At 49.9% G+C, this 24772-nt stretch overlaps 1 protein-coding gene across 3 annotated transcripts in view; it reads right to left on the bottom strand.

Annotated features, from left to right (window-relative positions):
• Positions 1–24772, bottom strand: part of Prdm11 (PR/SET domain 11) — an 80978-nt gene that overhangs the window by 11602 nt on the left and 44604 nt on the right. For all 3 annotated transcript variants that reach the window (XM_057780205.1, XM_057780207.1, XM_057780206.1), the window contains exon 5: positions 10365–10432. In XM_057780205.1, the coding sequence (XP_057636188.1) occupies positions 10365–10432 (68 nt within the window). The remainder of the gene's footprint in view (positions 1–10364; positions 10433–24772) is intronic.

Below are 24772 nucleotides of genomic sequence, written 5' to 3'. Positions count from 1 at the left end.
CGCAGGGGCTCTGGACTGACTCTCTCCAGAAGATAACACATTGTTTTCAGTCCTGTCTCCTCACGGCCTTGGGTACTGGACAGATAAGCCTGGGGGACAATGCTCAGGCCTCACCCACTGGGTCTTATCAAGTGTACCATATTTTCTAGCTGGGTCAGGAAATGACTGTGGGTTCTGATCCATAGAGGCATCCACTTTGTTTAATAGTCCCAACACAGGCCAGGCTAGGCAAGTGCAACTTCCCATCAGAAAGGAAGTTGCTCGGGGAGACAGAAATGGGAAGAGTGGCTGAGAAGAGCCCGGGCTCTGTGATGTCGCTGGACTAGGTCCAGCCTCTGGTCACTCAGCCTCTGGAAAACACTGTCCTTATATGCTACGGGCTTCCTTCAAGGTTTCCCTTTGGGAAGCTGGCATAGGCTTCCCATGTATTTCCTCTTCCTATTGAATATGCTGGCCTCCTAGTCCCCACTGCTACCAAGAAACCAAAGCAGAAATTTCCATCTCAAATGGATCACTGTCCCTTGGAATCTGACCTCGTTTCTGGTTTACAGCCTCTAATTTGGCCTCTTCTTCCCTGAGATCAGAAGTAGAGGCCAATCAGTCACACGGATTTTGACAGCGGAGACCCAGACCAGCTGCTGTGCTCCTTCTATCTCCTACAAACTGTGATCTTCATTTCCAAGTTATGCATTCTGGCCAGGAACTTAGAGAATGGTCTGGATTCTACAGCCACATGTAGCTAAGAACCATCTAGAAAGGATATTATAGGGTACAATTTGAGGGTCCCTGCTTTAAGGAAGTTCTCTCCATAGCTGGAGGTAAGCCAGGCTGATTGCAAATGAGAAGACTGCTCTGTGTGGGCACGCTATAGTGAATGGCAGAGGAAGCCATTCTTGTCCTCCGAGAAGTCTTGGGGCTCAACAGGCAGGGTCCTGCCCTTCATAAGCAACTATCAAGATCGGTAGGGCTGCAGCTACTAAGAAGGATGTCTCATTCAGGATGTCCCCCCACTAGAGAGCCAGAAGCCTCTCTAGTCTCCATCCAGAAATCATTTCTCTCCCTTGAAACACTAACACTTTGGGGAGTATCTGGTTGAATTCACTGAGTACTATGTCACTTTTGATGTGCAGGAAAATGACAAGTCCCTGTCTTTGCTTTGTGAGGGCCAAGCATGGGTCTAGGCATGCCCATGGGGAGCTTATGAAATCCAGGGAATGCAAGGGGCACAGAGCCCTTCTCCCCATACACTTTCCCTTAAGCATCTAATCCCTGTTCTAGGGGGTTGTAGGTTTCCTTGGGATGTGAAGAAAGAGAATACACACCAAAACAAAAAGATCCTGGAGCCTGGCTGTGTTCAAAGTGTGACATCCATTTAGTTTTATTGCCATCTTAACAAAAATATTTGAGAGGGCTATCTTGGGTTCCAGCATGGGTAAGCAGGGCAATTCCAGGCACTGGGCTATTACTGGACAAGGCAATGTTCAGTTTGAGGAGGCAGGAACCCCCAAAGAACCACAAATTGGGATGATGGAGCCCAGGGCCCAGGGACACGGCAGGTACCATCCATCCATTCGCCTCGTGGAGGACGAAGTATGGGGTGTGTTCCTAAACAGCTCTAGCAATAGCCTCAGCAGGCACTGGGTCCAGAAAGCTTCCAGCCCCACTTAGGCTCTTAGGGGAAAGGCGGTGCAAAAGGTCTGTTGGGGTCAGCCTCAGGCCAAGGAGCGAAGACAATGCTGCGCCTCAATCAGACCTAAGCTTTCAGCTCGGTCTCCCTCCCTAACTCTCTGACCATGCCCCCAAACAAAATATAAAGCTAGACGTGTATACAGTTGAGTAACTACACAGCCCAAGCAAGCAGAGGCAAGGCATGCTGGGAGGTGGACTGGGCACAGCCTTATTCGGCTTTGGCCTCCTTAGGAGCCAGTGAGTAGACAGTCTGCCTGCTGGCTCCTGAGGCCTGGGCCCTGATCTCCCCACCACTGGCTGTGAGGCTTGGGGCCATGGCAGGCTGGTAGACTCATCTATCTCCATGCTGGTTCTGTTCCCTTTCCCAAGTGCAGAAGCTGAGGCGGGGCAGAGCTTAGGTGAGAAGCATCTAGGAGCACTCTAGAATTGGCCGCTTAAGGAAGCTGGCCAGGTCCACAGCACTGTCCCCCACTATATGATTGTGTCATTGTTGACCCCTGAGATGCATGACAATGCATGATCAGAATGACCAGCAATCAGTGATTGTAAAGACTGTCCTGGCTGCCTCCTCACTGTTCAGACAGCTCCCTAAGATGGCCTGCCAGGTACAGGCTTGGGGAAAAGCTAACAGTGTGCTAAGAATGCAAGACGGTCTCCTTCCCCTCATCAGCACACCCCACGCTCCTTCCCTCCACAAAAGGCAAGCACAGCAGCTGAGCAAGGCAGGGCAAGCACAGGGCCAAGGCCAGGCTCCACCCACCCGGCTGAGCTAGCCCCGCCCACCCACAGGCCGAACCACCTGAGAAAGAGCAGAATCAGGACCTGGGAGGTCAGCTCTGCTGCAGCCCTGAGTTGGAAGCAAGATTCTTTGGGATGATGCCCCTGCCCCAGCAAAGCCTGCTCCACAGGATACTGGATACAGGCCATGAGGAGAGCAACCCTCTAGGCCAAGCAAGCATCAAGCAGGCAGCTTCTCTTGTATCTTGAGCATCTTCCTGAGGTAAAGGGCGGACCTGTACACCCGCTGTTGCTGTTACGGCACAGGAAGCTGGACTGCACCAGGTGAGGAGATGACCATGCCCCAGGGTCATCAGTCTTGGTTCTGGACCCAAGAGATTCCCCCATCTCAAAGCCAGACACCACTGCCATAGCGCCTCCTTGTGCAAACTGGCCAGGTTATAAATTGTGCTTTCTCTTCCGAGACCTGGTAGTCCGTGTGGGGGTTGGTTCTGGGGGATCTGGTGTAGGGGCCAGCAAGGGTGCCTGAGCTGCATCCCGGATCTCCATCAGCATCTGGTACATCTGACCAACACGGCTGTTCAGTTCAGCCACAGCCTGGCTGATGACATGCATGCTGTGGGCCATGTCCTGGTGCACGGTCACCAGCTCCTGGCAGAACTGCTGGAACATTTCAGTCTGGTGGGCATGGGCATGGAGGAGATGCCAGTCCAGGTCCATAGTGGATGAGTTGGGATGAGGCTCTGGGGTCCTGCAGGCCTGGGCCTGAGGTGAGGGATGGGACAGGACCTCTGGCTTAGGTCCCAACATCTGGGTCTGACTTGAGGAAGAAGGTGAACAGGGCAGCGTGGGCCTGGCCAGGTGGGCCTCTTCCTCTGGAGGACATAGGAGGGGCGTCCGAAGAGGCTGCTGTGAGGGCCCAGGAGCCTCCTCATCTTCATCATCTTGGAGCATACAAGGAGAGAAGGACAGATGATTACAACAGGACCAGGGCAGCCCTGGTCATGGCCTATGCCTGCCACCCCTTAGCCTACAGTGGTGACGCCCATGGAGAAATGCCAGCTCCTAAGAGCCTGGGGTGTGGGGGGGCAGGCACTGGGAGAAGGGTGAGCGCGAGCTGGTTCCCTTCTTCCCCCCAGCAGCAGCTACATTCCAGGGAAAAAAGTCCAGTCCAAGGACTTGGAGGTCCAAGTTGCAGTGGCAGGCACGACATCTAAAGGCTCGTGGCCTTGATGGTGTCATTGCATTTCACTCAAAGGAACACTAATGACTGCTCTGTTGAACCTCCGGGGCCTCTGGCTGGGCAGTTAGTTGGGTTATGAGAGCCCGAACCTTACAGCACATGGAGAGCTGAAAGCACTGCCCTGTCAGAAGCCTCCCCTCTCTGTGAGCTCAGCCTCCCCTCTCTGTGAGCTCAGCCTCCATAATGGAGGCATTTTCAAAGGTGCCTGGGGCCTCCTTGAAACCTTGCTGGAATCCTAACCTAAAACCACTGCAAGGTGATGCAAAATGGCTGTAGATGGGAGGGAAGGGCTGGTACAGGTATCAGCAGGGTTATGTGGGGCAACCTACCAACGCTGCCGTCCCCCAAGGTGGGCTGCCAGGTCAGGTACATCATGACCCATCATGAATGCTTGATTATGTAGAACTTGTGAGACAGACTGCTAGTCCTCCTCAATAAGGGGTACAGCAGCGAGCCCTAGACTCTGAACATATACTTTCAGGTGGCCACGCCATGGGTAGATTCCCATAGCAGAAATAAAAATTGTGGCCGACTCATCTCGCTGAAATGTGACAGGTCTCCCTGTCTGTGGTGTGGGGCTAAAAGTCAGAGTTACCTCCCAAGAAATTTCTAGGTGGTTTCCTCCTTCCTAAGGTCCCTGGAGTCTCATGGGACTGGCACACTGAGAACCTATTGCTTCTTGAGCATACCCAGTAAGCAGATGCCACAAAGGGTGGGAATGAGCACTCTGAGCTGCCACTATTCCCTTCCCAAACCCTCAGGCCACTGAGGCCCTAGGCAGGCTGACACTGGTGACTCTTAGTAAATATGGGGGCTCCTGCACCCAGGCTACCTCTGCTAACGTCATCATCTTTGATCTCTAGGGTGAGTAGGTTAGGATTCAGGAAGCAGGCTTTTCTGGATGCCGCCCCCCTGACAGACCAGGCTCAAGTCTGGCTCCGTCTCAGGGGCACCTCTATTTTCTGGGAGACTGTTTTCCTCAGCTGACTAACAAGGAAGCCCACCTCATCGGGAACACTCTTTCCTACTCCTGACGCTGACTCTGAGAGTGGCCACCTGTCAGAGGCCCCAGCCAAACAGGAAATGAGCAGAACCCATGGCAAGGGGCCAGGGAGGAAGGCAGACTCTGTGAAGCACCTTCCTGCGGGCTGCGTGCCGGCCCCCACAGCCTGCTCAAGGGCCTCCAGGGAGGAGAGCAGATGAGGGTGGGTGTGGATGTGTGAAGAGGAGGAAAGGAAGGGGTGGCATTCTTCACACAGGGATGCCAATGGCTCCCCCTTCTGGTCAACTAGAAAGACTGTACGAAAGTCCCAGGAAGCAAGAAGGTGGGGCAACGGGGAAAGAGAACGGGTAGGACAAGGGCGCCAGAGAGAGCACGGGGGAGCCCAGCCAGCTTCAGGTGAGCACCAGAGGCACGGACGGCAGAAACGTAGACCCAATGCAGAAGACTGGGGTGCGGAGGACAAGGCAGACAGTGACCAGCAAGCAGAGAAAGGCCTTTCCTTGGCCCAGCCCTGCACTTGGCTGCTGTGATAGTGCCCCTCCCCCGGCTGGCTATGCTGGGGCTTCCCTGGCTTCTGCAGTTCCTGGAACGTGCCAAGCGCCTTCCTGATGTGGGCTTTGTACATGCTGTTCCCAGCCTGCTCGCCCTCCCCTCCCCTTCTCTGCGCCTCACATCAGGCCTGGTTAACTCTTCCTCACCCTTCCAATCCCTCCTCAGCCAGGCTTGGCCTGATCTATTTAACAGCTTCAGCACCTCCTGCCATGTGCTTTGCAGACCCAACACAGAATGAAGACACTGGACCCGGCTGACTGCAGAACAGCAGGCCCCGCATGGGCCCTGGGTATCCCATAAGTCTAAGGCTGGAAACTGGGGATGTCCTGGACTGGGTCAACCCTTATCTGTCCTCTAAGAATGAGCAATAATCTAATTCAAGCAGCCATGTCTAACCTTTGACACTGCAACACAATGAGGTCACCTACAAGTTCCTGCTCAAGGTATAAAACAAACGAATAAATAAACAGCTTGTAATGTTTTAAACAAGCTTATGCTTTGGGTTAGGCCACATTCATAGCTATGTGCATGTAACCCCTCAGCCCAAAAGTTGGACGCATCTAAAGCTGTTCAGTCCCACAAGTGTCTGTGTGGGTTTTCGATACAGCCCTGTCCTTCCTGTTCCCAAGGAAGCTTCTAACACAGACAGGATGCACAAGAAGTGGGGACAGAAGTAGGATGCAGGCGTGGAGAGAGCTGGGGAGACAGGGAGGACTGGAACTGAAGGGAAGGGGTGAGGAAGCAAGCCCCTGCAGCAATACTCACAGCTGGTAGAAGGACTGTCGATACCATCCAGTTCTGCACTGGGGAAGCTGTGCCCAGCCGGGGCAGTGAGCAGTGCTGACTTGATGGCCCTCTTGTGGACAGTGAGCATGATGGGATGGGCGTGGCCCCCGGTCCCTGGGCCCGACAGTGACTGCTGCATGAAGGCAAGCTTGTCCTTGGTCCTGCGCTTCATGTCATCCCATCTGTGCTTAATGTCCTTGATGGAGCGGGGAACCTGGCTGACGGAGGTGACCTTCCGAGCTATGCCTTCCCAAATCTTGTCCCTGTCGGCATGGGACAGTCGCATGGTCTCTCTTCCAAAGAGAACCACTTCATGACGGGTCACCTCTGTGACCAGAATGTCCAGCTCCTCCTTGGAGAATTTAGGCTTCCTCTTACGCTCCGCCAGGGGCAGCATGTTCCTTGGGTTGAATATCCCACAAAGCATAATTGGGTAAATGACCGTCAATGAGGGTGGTCCTCCTTCCTAATCACAGGCCCCATCTGGGGAGCCAGGGAACACCACACCCTCCTCCTACAGTGATGCCTCCTCCTCCTCCCTCCTCAGAGGGGAGGCAGGAAAACGAGGCAGAAGGAGCCCAGCGACTGACTGCAGGGTAGGGCTACCCTACAGCACCTTGAACTGCACCAGGAAGTTCAACTTCATTGGAACTTTGCTGCCTCATTCTCCCATCCAGAGTGGGGATGCCAACCACAGCAGTTTCTGAAGGCTCCATCTACGTACAAGAGCCTTAACAACTTAAGGGACTGGAAAAATGGCTCAGTGGTGATGGAGGAAGGTCATTGGCTAATAAAGAAACTGCCTTGGCCCATTTTATAGGTTAGAACATAGGTGGGTGGAGTAAACAGAACAGAATGCTGGGAGGAAGAGGAAGTGAGCTCAGATGCCATGCCGCTGCTCTTCAGAGCACACGCCATGAAGCTCTAACCCAGGATGGACTTAGGCTAGAATCTTCCCGGTAAGCGCACTTTGGGGTGCTACACAGATTATTAGAAATGGGCTAAATTAATACGTGAGAATTAGCCAAGAAGAGGCTAGATATAATGGGCCAAGCAGTGGTTAAAAGAATACAGTTTGTGTGTTGTTATTTTGGGGCATGAGCTAGCCAGGCGACCAGGAGCTGGGGCGGCAGGAACACAGCCCGCAGCTCCCCACTACACAGCGGTTAACACTGACAGCGGATTAGAGTTTGTATCCCAGTGAAGACATCAGAAAGTTCACAAATGCCTCTCATTCATGCTCTAATGGATCTGTCGCCCCCTCTGGACTCTGTGGGAAGCTGTACATGCGTGCATACACACACATATAAATATAAAAATTTTGAGAATCAAAAAAACAGCCCGACAGTGAACTGCAGTGGCCTGTGGCACTGGCTGCTAGTGTCCACCATGTTGTAATCACAGAAAGCTTATTCTGTACCGGTGGCTCCTTTTCCTTTCCCAGTGTCCCCCACATCCCCATCCCTGTATATGTGCAGAGGAAAACAAGCTCCTCTCCTCCACCAGCTGCTCCTCAAGTGGCATTCTGGGTAAGATGTGAGGCACCCATGAACATCCTCCAAGAGACACGTTACCCCTGGAAGGACACTAAGATAGCCTCGATTTTGCCAAGGCTCTTCAACCCGACCTGGTACCTGCTCTGGCTTTGGAACCCAATTTTTTCACATTGTGGTTCTACCTACCTTTCACTATAGCTTTGAAAGTTCAACCCAGGGGGAACCAGGGTGCTGAAGGAAACCCGGATCCCAAACCATTGGCGTCCAAAGCCACAGCAGGAGATCAGAGGTGCTCGGTTCCTCCAGCCTTTTTCTCCTCCCAGTCAAGGGTATAATCAGGTAAAGGAAAGCTGGGGGCTTCGGGACCCCACTCAGGACAAAGTCTTGCACTCAGACAGACTTGTGACTATCCCTGTGGACGACAGGGCCTCTGTAAAACTAGGGTGAACCCTGCAGGGCCCTAATTAAGTCCCTATGGGCACTCACAGAGTCTGTGTTAGGAGATGAGATTACTGTGGAATTCCAATAATATGCTTACCTTTTACCTCAGTGCAAACCAGGAGTACCCATGCATGAAGCTCTGCCCATCTAGAATGTCTGAAAGCACTGCCAAAGGCACACATGTCTCAAGTAACCCCCAGAGGCACAAAACAGCCCTTATTACTGCACGTGGAGCACCTAACACAGAGCTTGCACAGGTTACCACTCAGAACATGAATACCTAGCCCTTGCCTGGCCCACCACTAACTTCCTAAAGACATCTATCCATTGCATCACCCCCAAACCCCTGATCAGTGAGAGCACAACTAAGAGAGTCTGTAAATAAGAGCTACCAAAGGCAAGGCCACACACAAACACAGCACTAGATCCTGGAACCTTTCCAAGACAGGACACAGTGCTAAGACCACCAAGGAGCCACTTGGAGTCAGGACACGCTAGGGGCATCAGGACAGAGTTATACTAATAAGGTGGAAGGAGCAGACTCCGGCCCACTGCACCCACCCACAGCTCTGCCTGGTCCCTTGTGTGTTAAAGAAAAAACCCTGGCTTGCAGGTAAAAAACCCTGGCTTGTAGGTCCAGAGACACAGGGCCACGGTCCTCACTTTTCCATGGATGACATGACGTTGACCAAGACGTTGCCCTGCTCTGACCTCAGTTCATCATTGGGCCGTGGCCACCAGCACAGAGCAATGGCTGGCAGCCTGAGGGGCCACAATAATCACTATAAAGAGCTTGCAAAATTTTGATGTTCCAGATCCATCCCCAACCAAGTTATATCCGCATCCCTGGTATGCTCAACAATGGCTTAGTCGGTTGAGATGAAGCAACATCTCCTAAGGGGCTGTGGGAAAGCGTTTTTCCCATGGGAAAGCTCAGAAATGGGGGAAACATGGAACAGGTCAGTTCTCTAAGCAATAGTTCCTGTATTTCTCCAAGTGACACCAGGATGTATCAGACACACTCCTTCAGCTGGCCTGGACCTGACTGTAGTGATCCATGCAAAAACCCAGACAGGGTCTGGTCTGTGCTATCCACTGACAGCATTTCCACAAGGCTTGTACTGCTTGCTCCAGGTGCTCTCGGCAAAGCCCTGGCACCTCTGAAGGTTCATGTCAAAGGCTCCTTCCTATTCCATCTGGCCCCTCACCGCACATGTCTGTGCTTCTCTACCGTTTACGCAGTGGCAGGTGTGAGCCTGGCAAGGATGAAGAGGGTAAGGTTGGGCAAGGCTGGACCGGCCTGTTCTCAAGCACCCATCCTGTATCTGACAGAAGCAGTGCTCAGCATCAGGAATATGAGACACTGTTGAGCTGACTTGGTCAAGGGGCCTTTGGACAGGGGGAGAAAGTGGCTAGGAATGTCCAGCCCAACTTCCTGTGCCGCTTTCAGGGATAATTGGCCAGTGTGTAGAGGAGGAGAGGTGCTGATTCTACACCTGTTCAGTTGCAGTGGGAATGGCTCTACCCTCGAATTGCCCTGCATGTTAGCTGCAGCTCTGAGGGCATGCAGGTGGCAGTGAGGCCACCAAGAGGGACACAGGGGACCGCCTCGTGACTCCCCACTTCTAACCAGCTCCTCCTCATGTGCTCAGACTCCCTGAGATATCTCCTGCTGTCCCATCAATCCCCACAGAACTACACAGTGGCAAGGCCTCCGACCCATGATGTAACTGGGTCCCCCGGGTCTGTGAAGGTTTCTTTGATCTCCCTACCACATCCAAATCCCATCACCACCAAGTGGTACTGAGTCCAGACTGACCCTTTTCTTAACACACACCCACACGCAGCACACAGGCCAGCTCTGAGCCTGGATCCCAACTCAGTGTAGCTATCTGAGGAGTGACCCCTGTTCAGTTCTCTGCTCTCTCTGGTTAGACTCTTAGGATCCTTCTGATATAAACTTCCAGGCCACATCCTGGGGTCAGAGTAGGACCACTCTTGTCAGCAGTCAATCCTGTGTGAGTCTGTGGGAACGGGAGCTGGAGATGGCAGGAGGTTTCACCCCCACACAACCATGGGATGGCTTTGGGGTCTTTCCTGGAGAGATGCCACGCAAGCAGCAGCAATCTGCCCCAGGTCCATCCTAGGGTGGGACCATTCTCCTCTTTTGCAGGAATTCTACCAAGAGCCCAGAGCCTCTGTATCCTCTAGGATGTCTGCAGCCCACTGGCCTGGCCACAGGCCCTCCGCGAGAGCCTCTGATGGAATCCTGGGGAAACGGGCAGTCCTCTCACACACAGCCCGCAGCAGTTCTGGAGCAGCCTGGAGAGCTCGAAGGCATGGAAGCCCAAGACGCTCTCTTGGCTCATCCCAGAGGCAGGCGAGGCCCCCTGGAGCCAGCAGGGCTGGGACTCACCTCATCCAGTTGGCCTTGGTCTCATCTGATCCATCTATGGACTTGTAGCGGTTGTTCTTGTCCACAATCTGGAAAACAGAGAGACTGTCTAGACTGCGCCATTAGGGAAGGGGTTCTTACATGCCTGGGCTCCTCCTTACCCAGGCCAGGGTCCAGCTCCATCCTCAGCTTCACCTCTTCCCATTCTCCTACACTGTCCCCAAACCACCCCAAATGGGGTCAAGAATCCTTGTTGTCTTCTCTCCACCAACACCCATTCTCTTAGAGACCCTGAGAAGGCCTGAGAGGAAACAGTCACATTCCTCCCATCTGTACTGTACTGATGGAATCCTGGGCAGCATGGCCCAGGAGTGCCAGTCTCCACAGGTGACCAAAGCTGAATGCTGCCCTTCTCTCTCTGCAGTGTCCATGGCAATGGGGGCCATCACTGGGCCCCAGGCCTTGTGATCTGAAAGGGTTCCTCTTTTCTCTAAACTTCAAATATTCAAGACCCTTGGAATTTGGTGTAGGATTGAGTCCAAATGTCTGTACTCCACAATCATTCTGACTATCAAGATCCATTGAGACATGGGATTCTAGGCTGTCTTTGGCTTTCCTCTTGGAGGGCAGGGGTCATTAAAAGACATTTCTAATATAGATCTGAAGCCTGAAGGCGAAGACAGAAAGAGAGGCACTCAGAAAGGAAGATTCACCAATGAGCATGGGTGTTGGCTTCTCTAAAAATGTTTCTGGTTCTTTCTTGACCCACTTTTTAAGCAGCCTACTGTTGTTGGTCTACTCTGGGTCTACTGTCAGTCTACTCTGGGTCTACTGTGGGTCTACTGTTGGTCTACTGTTGGTCTACTATGGGTCTACTGTTGGTCTACTATGGGTCTACTGTTGGTCTACTATGGGTCTACTGTTGGTCTACTGTGGGTCTACTATGGGTCTACTGTTGATCTGCTATGAGTCTACTGTTGGTCTACTATGGGTCTACTGTTGATCTGCTATGGGTCTACTGTTGATCTGCTATGAGTCTATGTTGGTCTACTATGGATCTATGTTGGTCTACTATGGGTCTATGTTGGTCTACTATGGGTCTACTGATGGTCTACTATGGGTCTACTGTTGGTCTACTATGGGTCTACTGTTGGTCTACTATGGGTCTATGTTGGTTACTATGGGTCTACTGTTGGTCTACTATGGGTCTATGTTGGTCTACTATGGGTCTACTGTTGGTCTACTATGGGTCTATGTTGGTCTACTATGGGTCTACTGTTGGTCTACTATGGGCCTACTGTCGTTGGTCTACTATGGGTCTACTGTGGGTCTACTGGGGGTCTCTTGTGGGTTTACTGTTGGTCTACTATTGGTCTACTGTCGGTCTACTTTGGGTCTACTATGGGTCTATCTGTCTATTATGGGTCTACTGTTGGTCTACTATGGGTCTACTACTGGTCTACTATGGGTCTACTGTTGTTGGTCTACTATGGGTCTACTGTCAGGCTACTATGGGTCTACTGTCGTTGGTCTACTATGGGCCTACTGTTGGTCTACTATGGATCTACTGTTGGTCTACTATGGGTCTACTGTGGGTCTACTGTTGGTCTACTGTGGGTCTACTGTCGGTCTACTCTGTCTTCAAGGAAAACTTCTCAGAACTCTATTCCAACTCACTAATTGTCTCTCTGTGCTTACTCAAGTTTCTTCCATCTATTAGCATTTTTCTGTCTTACTTCACTTACTTTTTTGATGTTTTATTTTCATTTTAGTTTGTAACATTTTTAAAACAGAGCTTCTCTAATGTAGCTCAGGCTGGTTTTGAACTCTCAATCCTCCTACTCAGTCTCCTGAGTGCTGGAATTACAGGCATTCACCACCAAGTCCAGTGGTGAATAGTTTTTCGCTTTCCATATTATTGATTCTTTTGAAGATCTGTCTTTTTTCCATTTGTCTTTCACAGTGACATGTTCCTTCTTTCTTGTTTCCACATCTTAGATAAGGTATAATTAGCACATAACACAAAATTTTCTAATTGTGGGAAAATATGCTAGATCAAGGCTAGTTCTCTGAGGTCTTGGTGGAGCAGAGCAGCCTCTCAAGTCCCCTGACACCAGTGTTGATGTTCTACCCATTGTCCTTGAAACAGAAGACCATGTGTCTGTTGACGGAAATCAGACCATGTCACTCTCCACCTCTAGTGCTATCCACTGAGCTTATGATGACATCCACATGTGCGGTTATAACCTCACAAGCCTGTGCACCCGAGTCTGCCCACGGTCTGACTAGCCTCAGCCTATGGTTTGAACATGAAGTGGCCTCATCAGGCTCCGGTGCCGAGCACACGGTCTCTGGCTGGCGGTGCTGTTTTAAGAGGTGCGGAGAACTCCGAGAGGAAGATCTGCTTGGAGAGAGCTAGGAAGGGTGCACCACATGGTCCCTTCATTTCTCTCCACTTCCTGTCCACCACGAGGTGAACATTCTTCTTCACAGGCTCTGACTGCACATGTTCTGCCTCACCTCAGGCCCAGGATTAATGGAGCCAAAGACTGACCTGAAACCTTCAAGACTATGAGCCCAAATAAATTTTCCTTTGGCTAGCGTTTATGTCAAGCATTTTGTCATAGTGAGAAGAAGTTACTAACCAGCCTCCCTCTGCCCCTCGCTTTGCTGCAGCCTGTTCTGAGGTGCACTCAGTCCAGCTTTCATCCATGCCCAGAACCCCTTTTCCATACTCTGAAAAGGATCATACTTACGGAGTATTTCAAACACTCAGAAATGGTAAGCGGAAAATGTAGCTGGCAGCAAGAACCAGCAGAGTGTCCGCTAGTCCTGTTCATCTCGGATCTTTCCCTTTGCTGGGATAGGAAGATGACTCAGTGGGTGTATGTCCTAGGACATGGGCCCGGATCACAAATGGAGACAGGAAAGAACCAGCTCTGAGAGCTGCCCTCTGACCAAATGCCTGCACACACACATACACATATGCACACACATGCATACTCACAGGCATGCACACATAGGTACACATACATGCATGTGCACACACATATGCACACATGCATACAACACACACACCAAATTAATAAAAATTATAAATCACACATAAAAATCACCTCTTCCTCCAACTCCTCCACTTCCTCCCTCCCAGGGTAATCACATTCTGAAGCTGGCAGGGATTACCCCCTCACCCCTTTTTTGCCACACACACTTTCCTCTTCTACGAACAACAAGCAACATTGTTTTGCAAAATATCTAGAAAATACAATAGTCTGGTCTAGAATGTTCCCTTCAGGCTCACGCTTTGATGGTGTGGTCCCCTGCAGGTAGCACTATATTGTAGGGTGTGAAGACTTGAGGTGGGGCCTGGCTGGCAGACTCTGGCTCCCCCCTCCCCCGCTTTATTTTTTTTTAAGAACTTTATTTATTTACTATGTATATAGTGTTCTGCCTGTACACTAGAAGAAAGCACTAGATCTCATTATAGATGATTGTGAGCCACCATGTAGTTGCTGGGAATTAAACTCAGGACCTCTGGGAGAGCAGCCAGTGCCCTTAACCTCTGAGCCATCTCTCCAACTCTGTTTTTATGTGAGGCATCTTCACCACACGCTCCCACCACCACAAACTCTGCCAGGCCTTCCCTACTATGATGGTCTGAAATCCCTCTGAAACCCTGGGCTAAAATAAGTGCATCTTCCTTTCCTCTTTCCTGTTGGGTACTTGATTATAGTCACTAATGCCGAGAAACAGCAGTTAATGTTGGAACTCACAGAAATGGCCCCAAATGACCATGTCCTCTTAAAAGGTTTCTGCGATGAGCTGTGTCATCTGCTTCCATCTGATCTGTGGGTCTCAGACTATGCCACCTTTGTAGGCCTTGCTGATCTAGGAAACTCTCTGCTGCCACAGTTGTGGTCTACCCTAGCATTCGCTTCATGACATCCCATTACTTTTTTTCAAGACCCCAGTGACAAAGATCATTTCTGTTGATGGTATGTCTGCCAGTTGTGAGTCGGATGAGGGAGGGGCTCCCTCACCAGGTCTAAAGGGATGGAGGCAAGGCCCAGGGCTCTGCCATGCCCAGCGGCATGTAACATGCTACGTTAACATGGTAGTTAACATGTTAACATGGTAGAATCCTGATGGATGATGGAACAAAGAACTTCTTAAGTAAAAAACAAGACAAAACCCAAAAATCTGAGTGTACATAGGTCAGTAAGGAAGCAACGAGTGACTGCATCGCGCCAGCCTGCACTAACCAGGGCCAGCTGTTAGCTTGCTCGGCTTTCCTCAACCAGCTGAGACACAGTCATCCTCACACTCACAAGACATCAAATTCCACATTTCCAAAGGTAACACTCAGAACTTACAACTCCCCAGCTCTTTTACTACATTTGGCTACAGCTTGAACCTGGAATGTTCCCCCAAAGCCCTTGAGTTAGTAACTTGGTTCTCAGCTCAGAACTACCAGAAGGCAATGGAACCTTTAAGAGGTGGGGCCTAGTGGGAGGTCTAGGGTCCTGCAGACTCCCCTTCAAGGTGCTCTGAAACACTAGTCTCTTCCCAAGGGTCATGTTATGTAGCAGCTTACTCCCCCTCCCCGTGCTCCCCATTATAATGGAGCCCCAAAGCAAAGCAGTCAAGTGCTGGGGATTAAACAGCTGAAACTATGAGCCCATTCCCAACACTTAACTGGCTCACACATTCTATTCCAGCAGCAGGCACTGGGGATGCAGCACTGCAGTGGGTCCCTTAACTAACACATGTAAGGCCTTGGGTTCTGTTCCCAGCACCACACACTCACACACTCGGAGTTTGCTGGAGTAATCAAAACTAACTGGCACGCACTCTCTGTGCAGAGAAGTACCACATTTGAAGCATCCTTCCCAACTCAGCATTCAAGGTGGAAAAGCTGGGAGCAAGGCAAGTCAGGGGCTTTGTCACTCCAGAAACCAGTATGCATGCCCCACCATCACCAGCAGGTGGGCACCAGCACACAGCTATGGCTGTGCTTACAGGATTAGAGGACCCAGGCGACATTCCGCAAACACTCAAGGCAGCTGTACCGCTAGAGAAGGGAGAGAAATGGGGGTGTTTCTCCTTTGTCTGCGTATGAGCCTAACCAGGCACTGTGTTTTAACAATCTCAGAAACAGGACGCTGGGAAGATGAAACAACATGAAGACCTGAGTTCAATCTTCAGAATCAAAAAAAAAAAAAAAAAAAAAAAAACAGCTGGCCACAGCGATGTAACCTTGCAGTCCTGACATTGCGGAGATGGACACGAGAGAATCTCTGGGGCTTGCTGGCCAGCCAGTCCAGCCAATCCACAAGCCTCAGGCCAGCAAGAAACCTTGCTTTAAAAACAAACCAACAAAAATAACATGGACCTCTAAGGAATGACATCCAAGGTTGAATTCGACCCCTACACACATGAACACATTTACCTGCACACACAGGGACAAGTGCAAACACACACAATTTAAGACAAAAAGGCCAGACACGCTGCAGCTAAGACTTCCTCTCCTCCACAATCTCCCCAGATGGCAGATGCCCTAGCATACAGGGACCTCCACGGAGTGGCACGAAGTCCAGTCCTTATGCCAACACTGCACACTTCCGTCACAGATCCCAGTGGCCTGAAATCTCAGCTCACAGTTTAGGACCTTTGTGTGTGGCCTTGAACAGGTGTTTCACTGGGCAGACCTCAGTCTTCTCTGGACAACCAGTGAAAACCAAGCCTTGCAGCCTTGCAGCCTTGAGCACACAGAAGGCATGAGGTCAGTGGCTGTCAGCATCATGACTATGACTGCCATTAAGGAAAAAACTAAATGGTTCTTGTTAATTCAACAAGGAATTAACGACAAGGGGGTGGCATCTGCCAGACAACACAGAGTGGTACTAACGACCTTTCTGTCCCTTACAGAGTCAACAGAGCAGAAGGATATAGCTGGGCTGGGACCAACATGGTGAAGCCTCTATGGCTGGTTCAGGCTTCAAGGTTTTCTGGGGGATGTTCCTTTGTTTAGCTTTACTACAATTCAGGATTTTCTTAATTCAGGAACTCAATCATTCAGCAGATTCCATCAGGAGAGCAGCTAAAGTACCAAACTTTAGGGATAAAGTGATGAGGACGGTGGTCTCAGTCACTGTTCTACTGATATGAAGAGACACCACGACCAAGGCAATTCTTATAAAGGGACGCATTTAACTGGGGGCTTATTGTTTCAGAAGTTTAATCCATTATCATCATGATAAGGAGCATGGTGGCATGCAGGCAGGTGCTGGAGCAGAAGCTGACAGCTATGTCCTGATTCACAGACAGAGGGGGAGAGAGAGAGAGAGAGAGAGAGAGAGAGAGAGAGAGAGAGGGAGAGGGAGAGGGAGAGGGAGAGGGAGAGGGAGAGGGAGAGGGAGAGGGAGAGGGAGAGGGAGAGGGAGAGGGGAGAGGGGAGAGGGGAGAGGGGAGAGGGGAGAGGGGAGAGGGGAGAGGGGAGAGAGGAGAGGGAGAGGGGAGAGGGGAGAGGGAGAGGGGAGAGAGAGAAACACTCTCAAAAGCTTGGCGTGGGCTTTTGAAACCTCAAAGTCCAAGACACACTTCCTAATCAATCTAGTCCTTTCTAACAGCGCCGCTCTTGGGGACTAAGCATTCAGACATGAGCCTACAGGGCCATTCTTTCTCAAACCTCCACATTCTACTCCTCATCCCCCACATGCTTGTAGTCATATCATGATGCAGGAATACACTCAGTCCAACTTCAAAAGTCCCCACAATCTATCAGTCTCAACACTGTTTAAAAGTCCAAAGCTCTTCTGAGACTCACAACAATTTCTTAATTGTAATGCCCCATAAAATCAAAAAACTTCCAACATACAACGCCGCATGATATACATTGCCACTCCAAAGGGCAGGAAAGGGAGCATAGTAAGAAAATGCTGGACCAAAGCAAGACCAAAACCCAGCAGGACAAACTACAAATTCTGTATCTCCGTGTCTGATATTAAAGCACTCTTCAAATGTTGGCTACGACACACTTCTCTCTCTTAAGGCTGGTCCACGTGCAGTCTGCAGTTTCCTCAGCAAGTATTCCGTCCAACATCTTGGAGTCTGTTGTCGATGGCTTCCTTCACTGCTAGAGCATTTCTTTAATCCTTATCACAGGTTAGAACCTTAGCTGGGTGGAGTCTCGTTCTGAGGCTGACTTTACTTCTAACAACAGGCTTTTCTTTATTTTTATCCCCCTGAGCACAGGATTTGACTCCAACATTACATTTGTGTTGCTTTTTGTCCAGCTTGCTTCTTCTCATAACAGGTCTAAATAAATGACTACGAATAGCCACAACACAATCAAGACTAGGCTGTCTTAAAACCTCCTCTGCCAGGTCCACTAATCCAAAGCTCTTCAACTTAGCCTCAGGCAGATTTTCAGGACAAGAGTAAAAAGTAGCCACATTTTTGTCAAAATACCACAGGAAGTCTCTGGGCTGCTTACTGGTGCTCTTCATCTCGGAAACCTCTTGATTTGGGGCTCCACAGTACAAATTACTCCCAGAACTGTCTTCTATGCTCTTCCTAGGATGGCCCTTTAAGTTCCCCCAACTCCACTTAAAGCATCCAATGGCTTTCCTAGTCCAAAGTCCCAAAGTCTTCTATATTCCTCCAACAAACAGTATCATCAGGCCTGTCACGGCAATGCCCCAGTCTTTGGTACCAATGTCTGTCTTAGTCACTTTGCTGTAGCTATAGAGACACCATGACTAATGTAACTCTTATAATAGAGAGCATTTAATTGGGGACTTGCTTACAGTTTCAGAAGTTTAGTCCACTGTCATCATGTCAATAAGCAATGAGTACTTCCTTTTACTGTTCTAAATCTGCTGCTTACCAGATTCCTTTTTGTAAAAACACCTTACTGAGACCTGACTGGCACACCCACTGTGTTGTGTAAAAGACAGCTCTTGATGCATCTGGGAAGAAGTACATACCACAAGACATCAGCATAGCCCATGCCCATTGCCTAGGGTTCTTGCTGCTTCTGCCTTAATGGTCATTGTTACTGTGACTCCACCAAGTGTCCACACTGCCCTCAGCAGCTCTGACACAGCACTGTGTAGTCCAGGCCCTGAGCTCTGTGATAACTCAAGGACCTGTTGTCTTATATGATAAGCACCTGGCACACTCTGACAGTGCTTTGCTTCCCTGTGTTCCAGCTTTCAGCAACTGTCTGCCTTTCTCTCTCTGCCTCTGGGAGTTTGGTGAGTTCAGATTCTTCCTAGAACCTGCCACCAGTTTCTTTGCTTCTGTGCATTCACTGTCATAAACAACAGTATGTCTTTTTTTAATACTTAATAGGGATCTACCTCAAGACCCAGCCATGCCACTTTGGGCGTATACCCAAAGGATGCTCCATCCTATCACAAGGGCACTTGCTCAACTATGTTCACAGAAGCTTTATTCATAAAAAACAGAAACTGGAAACAACCTAGATGTCCTTCAACCAAAGAATGGATAAAGAAAAAGTAGTACATTTACACAATGACTATTATTCAGCTCCTAAAAACAATGACATCATGAAATTTGCAGGCAAATTGATAGAATTAGAAAAAATCATTCTGAGTGAGGTAACTCAGACCCAGAAAGACAAACATGGTATGCACTGACTCGTAAGTGGACATTAGCCATAAAGTAAAAGAAAATCAGGCTATAATCCACACACCTAGAGAATCTAAATAACAAAGAGGAATTAAAAGGTGGGTGCATGGATCTCCTTGGGAAGAGGAAACATAATAGTTTTGTGGATGGACTTGAGGTGGGTAGGGTTGGGAACAGGAGGAATGAACTGGGGGGGGGAGAAAATATTGGGAGAAACTACTGGAACTGGGAGGCATTTTGGGGGCGAGGTAAAAATCTAGTGCGGTGGAAACTCCATGTAATCTACGAGAGTGACCCTATGACATACTCCTACTATTGGGGGACACAGACCCTGAATTGGACATCTTCTGTAACCACGCAAGGCCTCAAGTTGAGGGGTTTGGAGCATCAACCCAGCCACAACACCTTCAACCTAGCTTGCTCTGCTGCAGTGTTCCGGGACTGGAGCGTAGCAGAATCATCAAAGAGACAGAGACTTCATCCAGCAATTGATGGGAGCAGGCACAGAGACCCATAGCCAAACATTAGGTGGCACTTGGGGAGTCCTGTACGGGGGGAGGAAGGATCAGAGGGACCAGAAAGCCAGGGACATCATGAGAACATGGCCCACAGAATCAACTGACCAGAACTCATGGGGGTTTGCAGAGATCGGGAACCTGTATGATTGTCTATGTATATGTTATGGCTGAGTAGCTTGGTGTTCTTGTGAGATTTCTACAAGGAGAGTGGGGCAGTTGCTGACACTTTTGCCTGTTTATGAGACTCTTTCCCTCCTACAGGTTTGTCTGGTCCAGCCTTGATTTGATGGTGTGCACCTCATCTTATTGTAGCACACTGTGCCATGTTTGGTTGATTCCCTGGGAGGCCTGCTCTTTTCTGAGGGGAGGCGAAGGGGGCATAGATATAACAGGGAAGGGGAGAGAGGGAGAAGAAGGGAGGAGGAGGGGAGGGAGGAAAAACTGTGGAAGGGTGTGATGTGGGATGTCCTTCTTTATATGTGTTGCTTTTATTGGTTGATGAATAAAACTGTTTTGGTCAGTGGCTTAGCAAAGTAAAGCCAGGCAGGAAATCTGAACAGAGATATATAGAGAGAGTAGGTGGAGTCAAGCAGACACCAGCCAGTCACTGAGGAAACAAGACATGTAGAAAATGAGGTAACACCACAGCCATGTGGTAATACATAGACTAATAGAAATGGATTAACATAAGATGTGAGAGCTAGCTAGAGATATGCCTGAGCCATCGGCCAAACAGTGTTGTAATTAATATAGTTTTGTGTGATTATTCGGGTCTGGATGGCCAGGAAATGAAAGTGTAGTCTTTATTTACATAATAGTGCCCAATGTGGGGCATCGGGCAGGTCCTTCTTGTTGGCAAAGATGAGGATTATGGTGTCCCTCATCTCTTGGTCACTGAGGATGTGGTGTAGCTAGGATGTAATATATGAGAGAATAATAAAAAATTAAATAATAATAATAATAAAAGCCCTGGAGAGGTGGTAAATGAGGCCTGTTCACACCTAGATCTTACATCCAAGTCCAATATATTCACACTCTCTAGCCCTTCCCCAAATCATGTGAAGTTGGTCGAAGACAATCACCTGTCACCCACTGGGCATCAATACTCATAACTCCAGGGTATCTACCAGAGGCTGTGTGCTTGTTTCATACATGGAAGCTGGAGCACAGACAGAAAAGACGATGGACTTGAAGCCACACTTCCATCCAGGTGAAGAGCCAGGACCTGAACTGTTCTGAGCCCTCTGGCCACTCCACACAAAACTTCCCCTTGAGGAGCCATCTTAGGGTTGGCAAGAGACTTGACTCTTGAGGGGTTCGCAGGTGTCCAGGAATATGTCCCCAGCTGGTACCTTGGGCAACTAAGGAGAGGGAACCTGAAATGACCCTATCCTATACTGATGAATATCTTGCATATCACCTTAGAACCTTCATCTGGCGATGGATCGAGGTAGAGACAGAGTCTCAATTTGGAGCAACGGTCTGAGCTCTTAAGGTCCAAATGAGGAGCAGAAGGAGGGAGAACATGAGCAAAAAATCAGGACCACGAGGGATGCACCCACCCACTGTGACAGTGGAACTGATTTATTGGGAGCCCACCAAGGCCAGCTGGTCTGGGACTGAATAAGCATGGGTTGATTCCGGACTCTCTGAGCATGGCGGTCAATGAAGACTGATGAGAAGCCAAGGACAATGGCACTAGGTTTCGATCCTAATACATGAACTGGCTTTGTGGGAGCTTAGCCTGTTTGGACGCTCACCTTTCTGGACGTAGATAGAAGGACCTTGGTCCTCCCGCAGGGCAGGGAATTTGGACTGCTCTTCAGTATCGAGAGGGAGGGGGAATGGAGTGGGGGGAGGAGAAGAGGAGTGGGGATAGGGGGAGGGAAGTGGGGGGAGGGCAATATTTGGGAGGAGGGGAGGGAAATGGGAAATGGGGAGCAGGTGGAAATTTTAATTAAAAAAGAATAAAAATAAATAAATAAGTAAAAAAAAAAAAAAAAAACTTCCCCTTGAGAGTCCCATGGTTCTGCCAGGGAAAGGCACCCAATCCCACTGAATCAGTCTCAGGACCACCTATCCAGCCCTTCTTCAGGGTGAGGAGTGGGCTCCTGGGGAAGCAAGGCATCTTCAGGCCCTACAGTGGACCTCAGGACTGGCAAAGATGGTTTGGGGCAGGAAGGACCTTGAGCAAGGATGGAAAGAAACCTAGAAGAAGCTGCCTGTCCTAGAAGCAACACAAGAGGAAAAGCAAAGTGAATGTGGGCACCATGCTGCAGCGTAGAAGGGTTTCCCCAGACAGAGCGACAGCAGTGAGCCTCATCCTGGCATCTCTGCAGTCTGCACAGATACTGTGTCACAAAGCTGGGTGCTGGGGAGAGGTGACCTGAGTACATTCTGGGTTAATCAGGACAGAGCACCATCCTAAGAACATCTGTCCTTGCAAGAGACACTGTGACCCACAAAGGGGGTGTTGCCCATCTGGCCCTTTACAAAATACTAACTGGCCATGTCTCATGACACTGAGGTAGCTGGTGACTTTGCACCATCAGTTCCTGTGGCTTGTCACCACACAGTGACCAAAGGACAGATGCGCACTGTCTAAGTACACAAATACTGCTTTCCGACAAAACTCCAGAAAGTAATAGCAACAGTAACCAACGATGTCCCCTCAAAGCCAGACACAAACACAGGGGAAACAGAGAGATCATTTGGGGCCAGGGAGTGGCTCAGTGGACAAAGTGCTTGTAGCACAGATTCGAAGAGTGTAAAAGCTGGGCAGGCGTGGCAGTACTCAGGAAGCAGACAGGGAATCCCGGGTGAAGCTAGCTGTAAATTTAGCAAGAGACCCTCTCTCACTAAATGAAGTGGAGAGCTACTGCAGAAAACAGTGTATGTCTGCTGCAGGCTTCCACAGGCATGCACAATATTGCATAAATACACATGCACATATGCGCGTGAGAGAAACAGAGAGGGGGAGGAGGGAGATAGAGAGAGAAAGGGAGAGGGGGAAAGAGAAAGAGAGGGAAAGACAGAGAAAGAGGGAGGGAGGGAGAGAGAGAGGGAAAGAGAGAAAGATACAGAAAGAGAAAGATGGAGAGGGGAAAGAGAGAGGGGGGGAGAAAGAAAGACAGAGAGAGAGGAAAAGAGAGAGAGGAAGACGGAGAGGAGAGGAGAGGAGAGGAGAGGAGAGGAGAGGAGAGGAGAGAGAGAGAGAGAGAGAGAGAGAGAGAGAGAGAGAGAGACAGAGAGAGAGATGGAGAAAGAGGGAGGGAGAGAGAGGGAAAGAGAGAGAGGGAGGAAGAGAGAGAGAGGGAAAGAGAGAGAAAGACACAGAGAGAGAAAGATGGAGAGGGGAAAGAGAGAGAGCGAGAGAGGGGGGAGAGAGAGAGAGAAAGAAAGAGAGAGAGGGAAAGAGAGAGAGAGAGGAAGAGAGAGAGAGGGAAAGAGAGAGAAAGACACAGAGAGAGAAAGATGGAGAGGGGAAAGAGAGAGAGCGAGAGAGGGGGAGAGAGAGAGAAAGAGAGAGAGGGAAAGAGAGAGAGGAAGATGGAGAGGGGAAAGAGAGAGAGACAGAGACAGAGAAAGAGGGAGGGAGAGAGAGGGAAAGAGAGAGAGAAAGACAGAGAGAGGGAGGGAGAGAGAGAGAGGGAAAGAGAGACAGAGAAAGAGGGAGGGAGAGAGAGGGAAAGAGAGGGAGAGGGAAAGAGAGAGAGAGACAGAGACAGACAGAGAGAGAGAGAGAGAGAGAGAGAGAGAGAGAGAAAGACAGAGAGAGGGAAAGAGAAAGAAAGAAATACGGAGAGGGAGAGAGAGAGCGCGCTCAAGTATGGCAAGCAAAGGTGTGCAAAGTTGTGAGTATTCCAACCCCAGAGAACCTGGGTATTTAGAGATTCTACCAGAAACACTACCTAAGAAGCTACAGTGTGGCACATTCAAATGATTTTGTTGGTCTCAACTGTGTGGAGCAAGGGTTCCTCGCTCTAGTCACTCTACCGGCAAATTTCTTTCTGATGCTGCCTTTCCCTCCCAATACCCTGCAATGAGAAAGATGCAACACTGCTATTGGCAAAATGCATGGTCTCCAGGCAAGGGCCTTCATTAAGGGTATTACTCATGCAGCTGGGGAAATCTGAATATGAAGTAGCGACAAGACAGCATCGCACACGAGACATGCCTGGAGTAATAACCCAGAGAGGTGACAGCACTGCACACGCGAATCACGCCTGGAGTAACCCCGAGAGGTGACAGACAGCACTGCACACGTGAATCACGCCTGGAGTAACCCCGAGAGGTGACAGACAGCACTGCACACGTGAGACACGCCTGGAGTAACACGGAGTGACATACGAGAGAGGCCAGGCAACTACTGATGGCAGATCACATGTGGCATGCCCTCACCCCATTTTCACATACCCCTGTGAACTAAGAATGGTTCATGCAATATAAGGCTGAGGAAGACAGCCAAGTCAAGCTCTGGCCTCCGCAGGCACACACACACATTCACACATTCACACACACGCACGCACACACACTCACATGCATAGCACTTGCTCACCTTTACACACTCCTGCACACACACTCCAATCTGTCTCAAATGTCCCCTCCTTTCTCGCTGGACAAGCCTGAGGTTCTGTGCTTCTCTGAGCCCCCTGAGGCCTAGCCTGCTAGCTCCTGGCACCATCATGAGACCCCACTTTTCTCTCTCTCTCTCAGTTGTAATACCCCACTGTGGTCTATTTTACACACCTTGCTAGGCAGCCCTAAATCCTCTGTGGAACAAAATATGGACTGGACAAAAAAAAAAAAAAAAACTTAAAATAGAAGCCTTTGCTGGCTACTCTTTCTTCTGCTTCTTTTCCAAACCACAGGGCTACACAGTGTCTCTAAGCACCTTGTGCCTGCAGCATTGTCCTAGCCTGTAGAATCTGGGAGTGGGGGGAGTTTGATCCATGATTTACAGCAGGATAAATTCCATTGGGCTGAGAGAGCAGAGGAAGGGGCGTATCTTGTCAAAGCAGTCAGAACTGAGTGTACAACTCATGCCAGGACAGCACGGCAGTGGAGAGTGGCCTTCCATCCCTGTGAACCCAGGGCCTCACGTGTAGCCAGCACACAGTGAGGCCAGTTCTCCAGTTGAGAAGACTCTGAGAGGGAACTGATGCTGAGCAAGAAAGAGGAGAAAAGATCCAATCAGAGAAGCAGGAAGGAAAAGGCACAGAAGGCAGGGAGGTGGAGAGGACTAAGAGGTGAGAG

The sequence above is a fragment of the Chionomys nivalis genome, chromosome 9 (genome assembly GCF_950005125.1).
Source record: "Chionomys nivalis chromosome 9, mChiNiv1.1, whole genome shotgun sequence".
NCBI classification, from domain to species: Eukaryota; Metazoa; Chordata; class Mammalia; order Rodentia; family Cricetidae; genus Chionomys; species Chionomys nivalis.
This window is presented reverse-complemented; position numbering and strand designations above follow the sequence as displayed.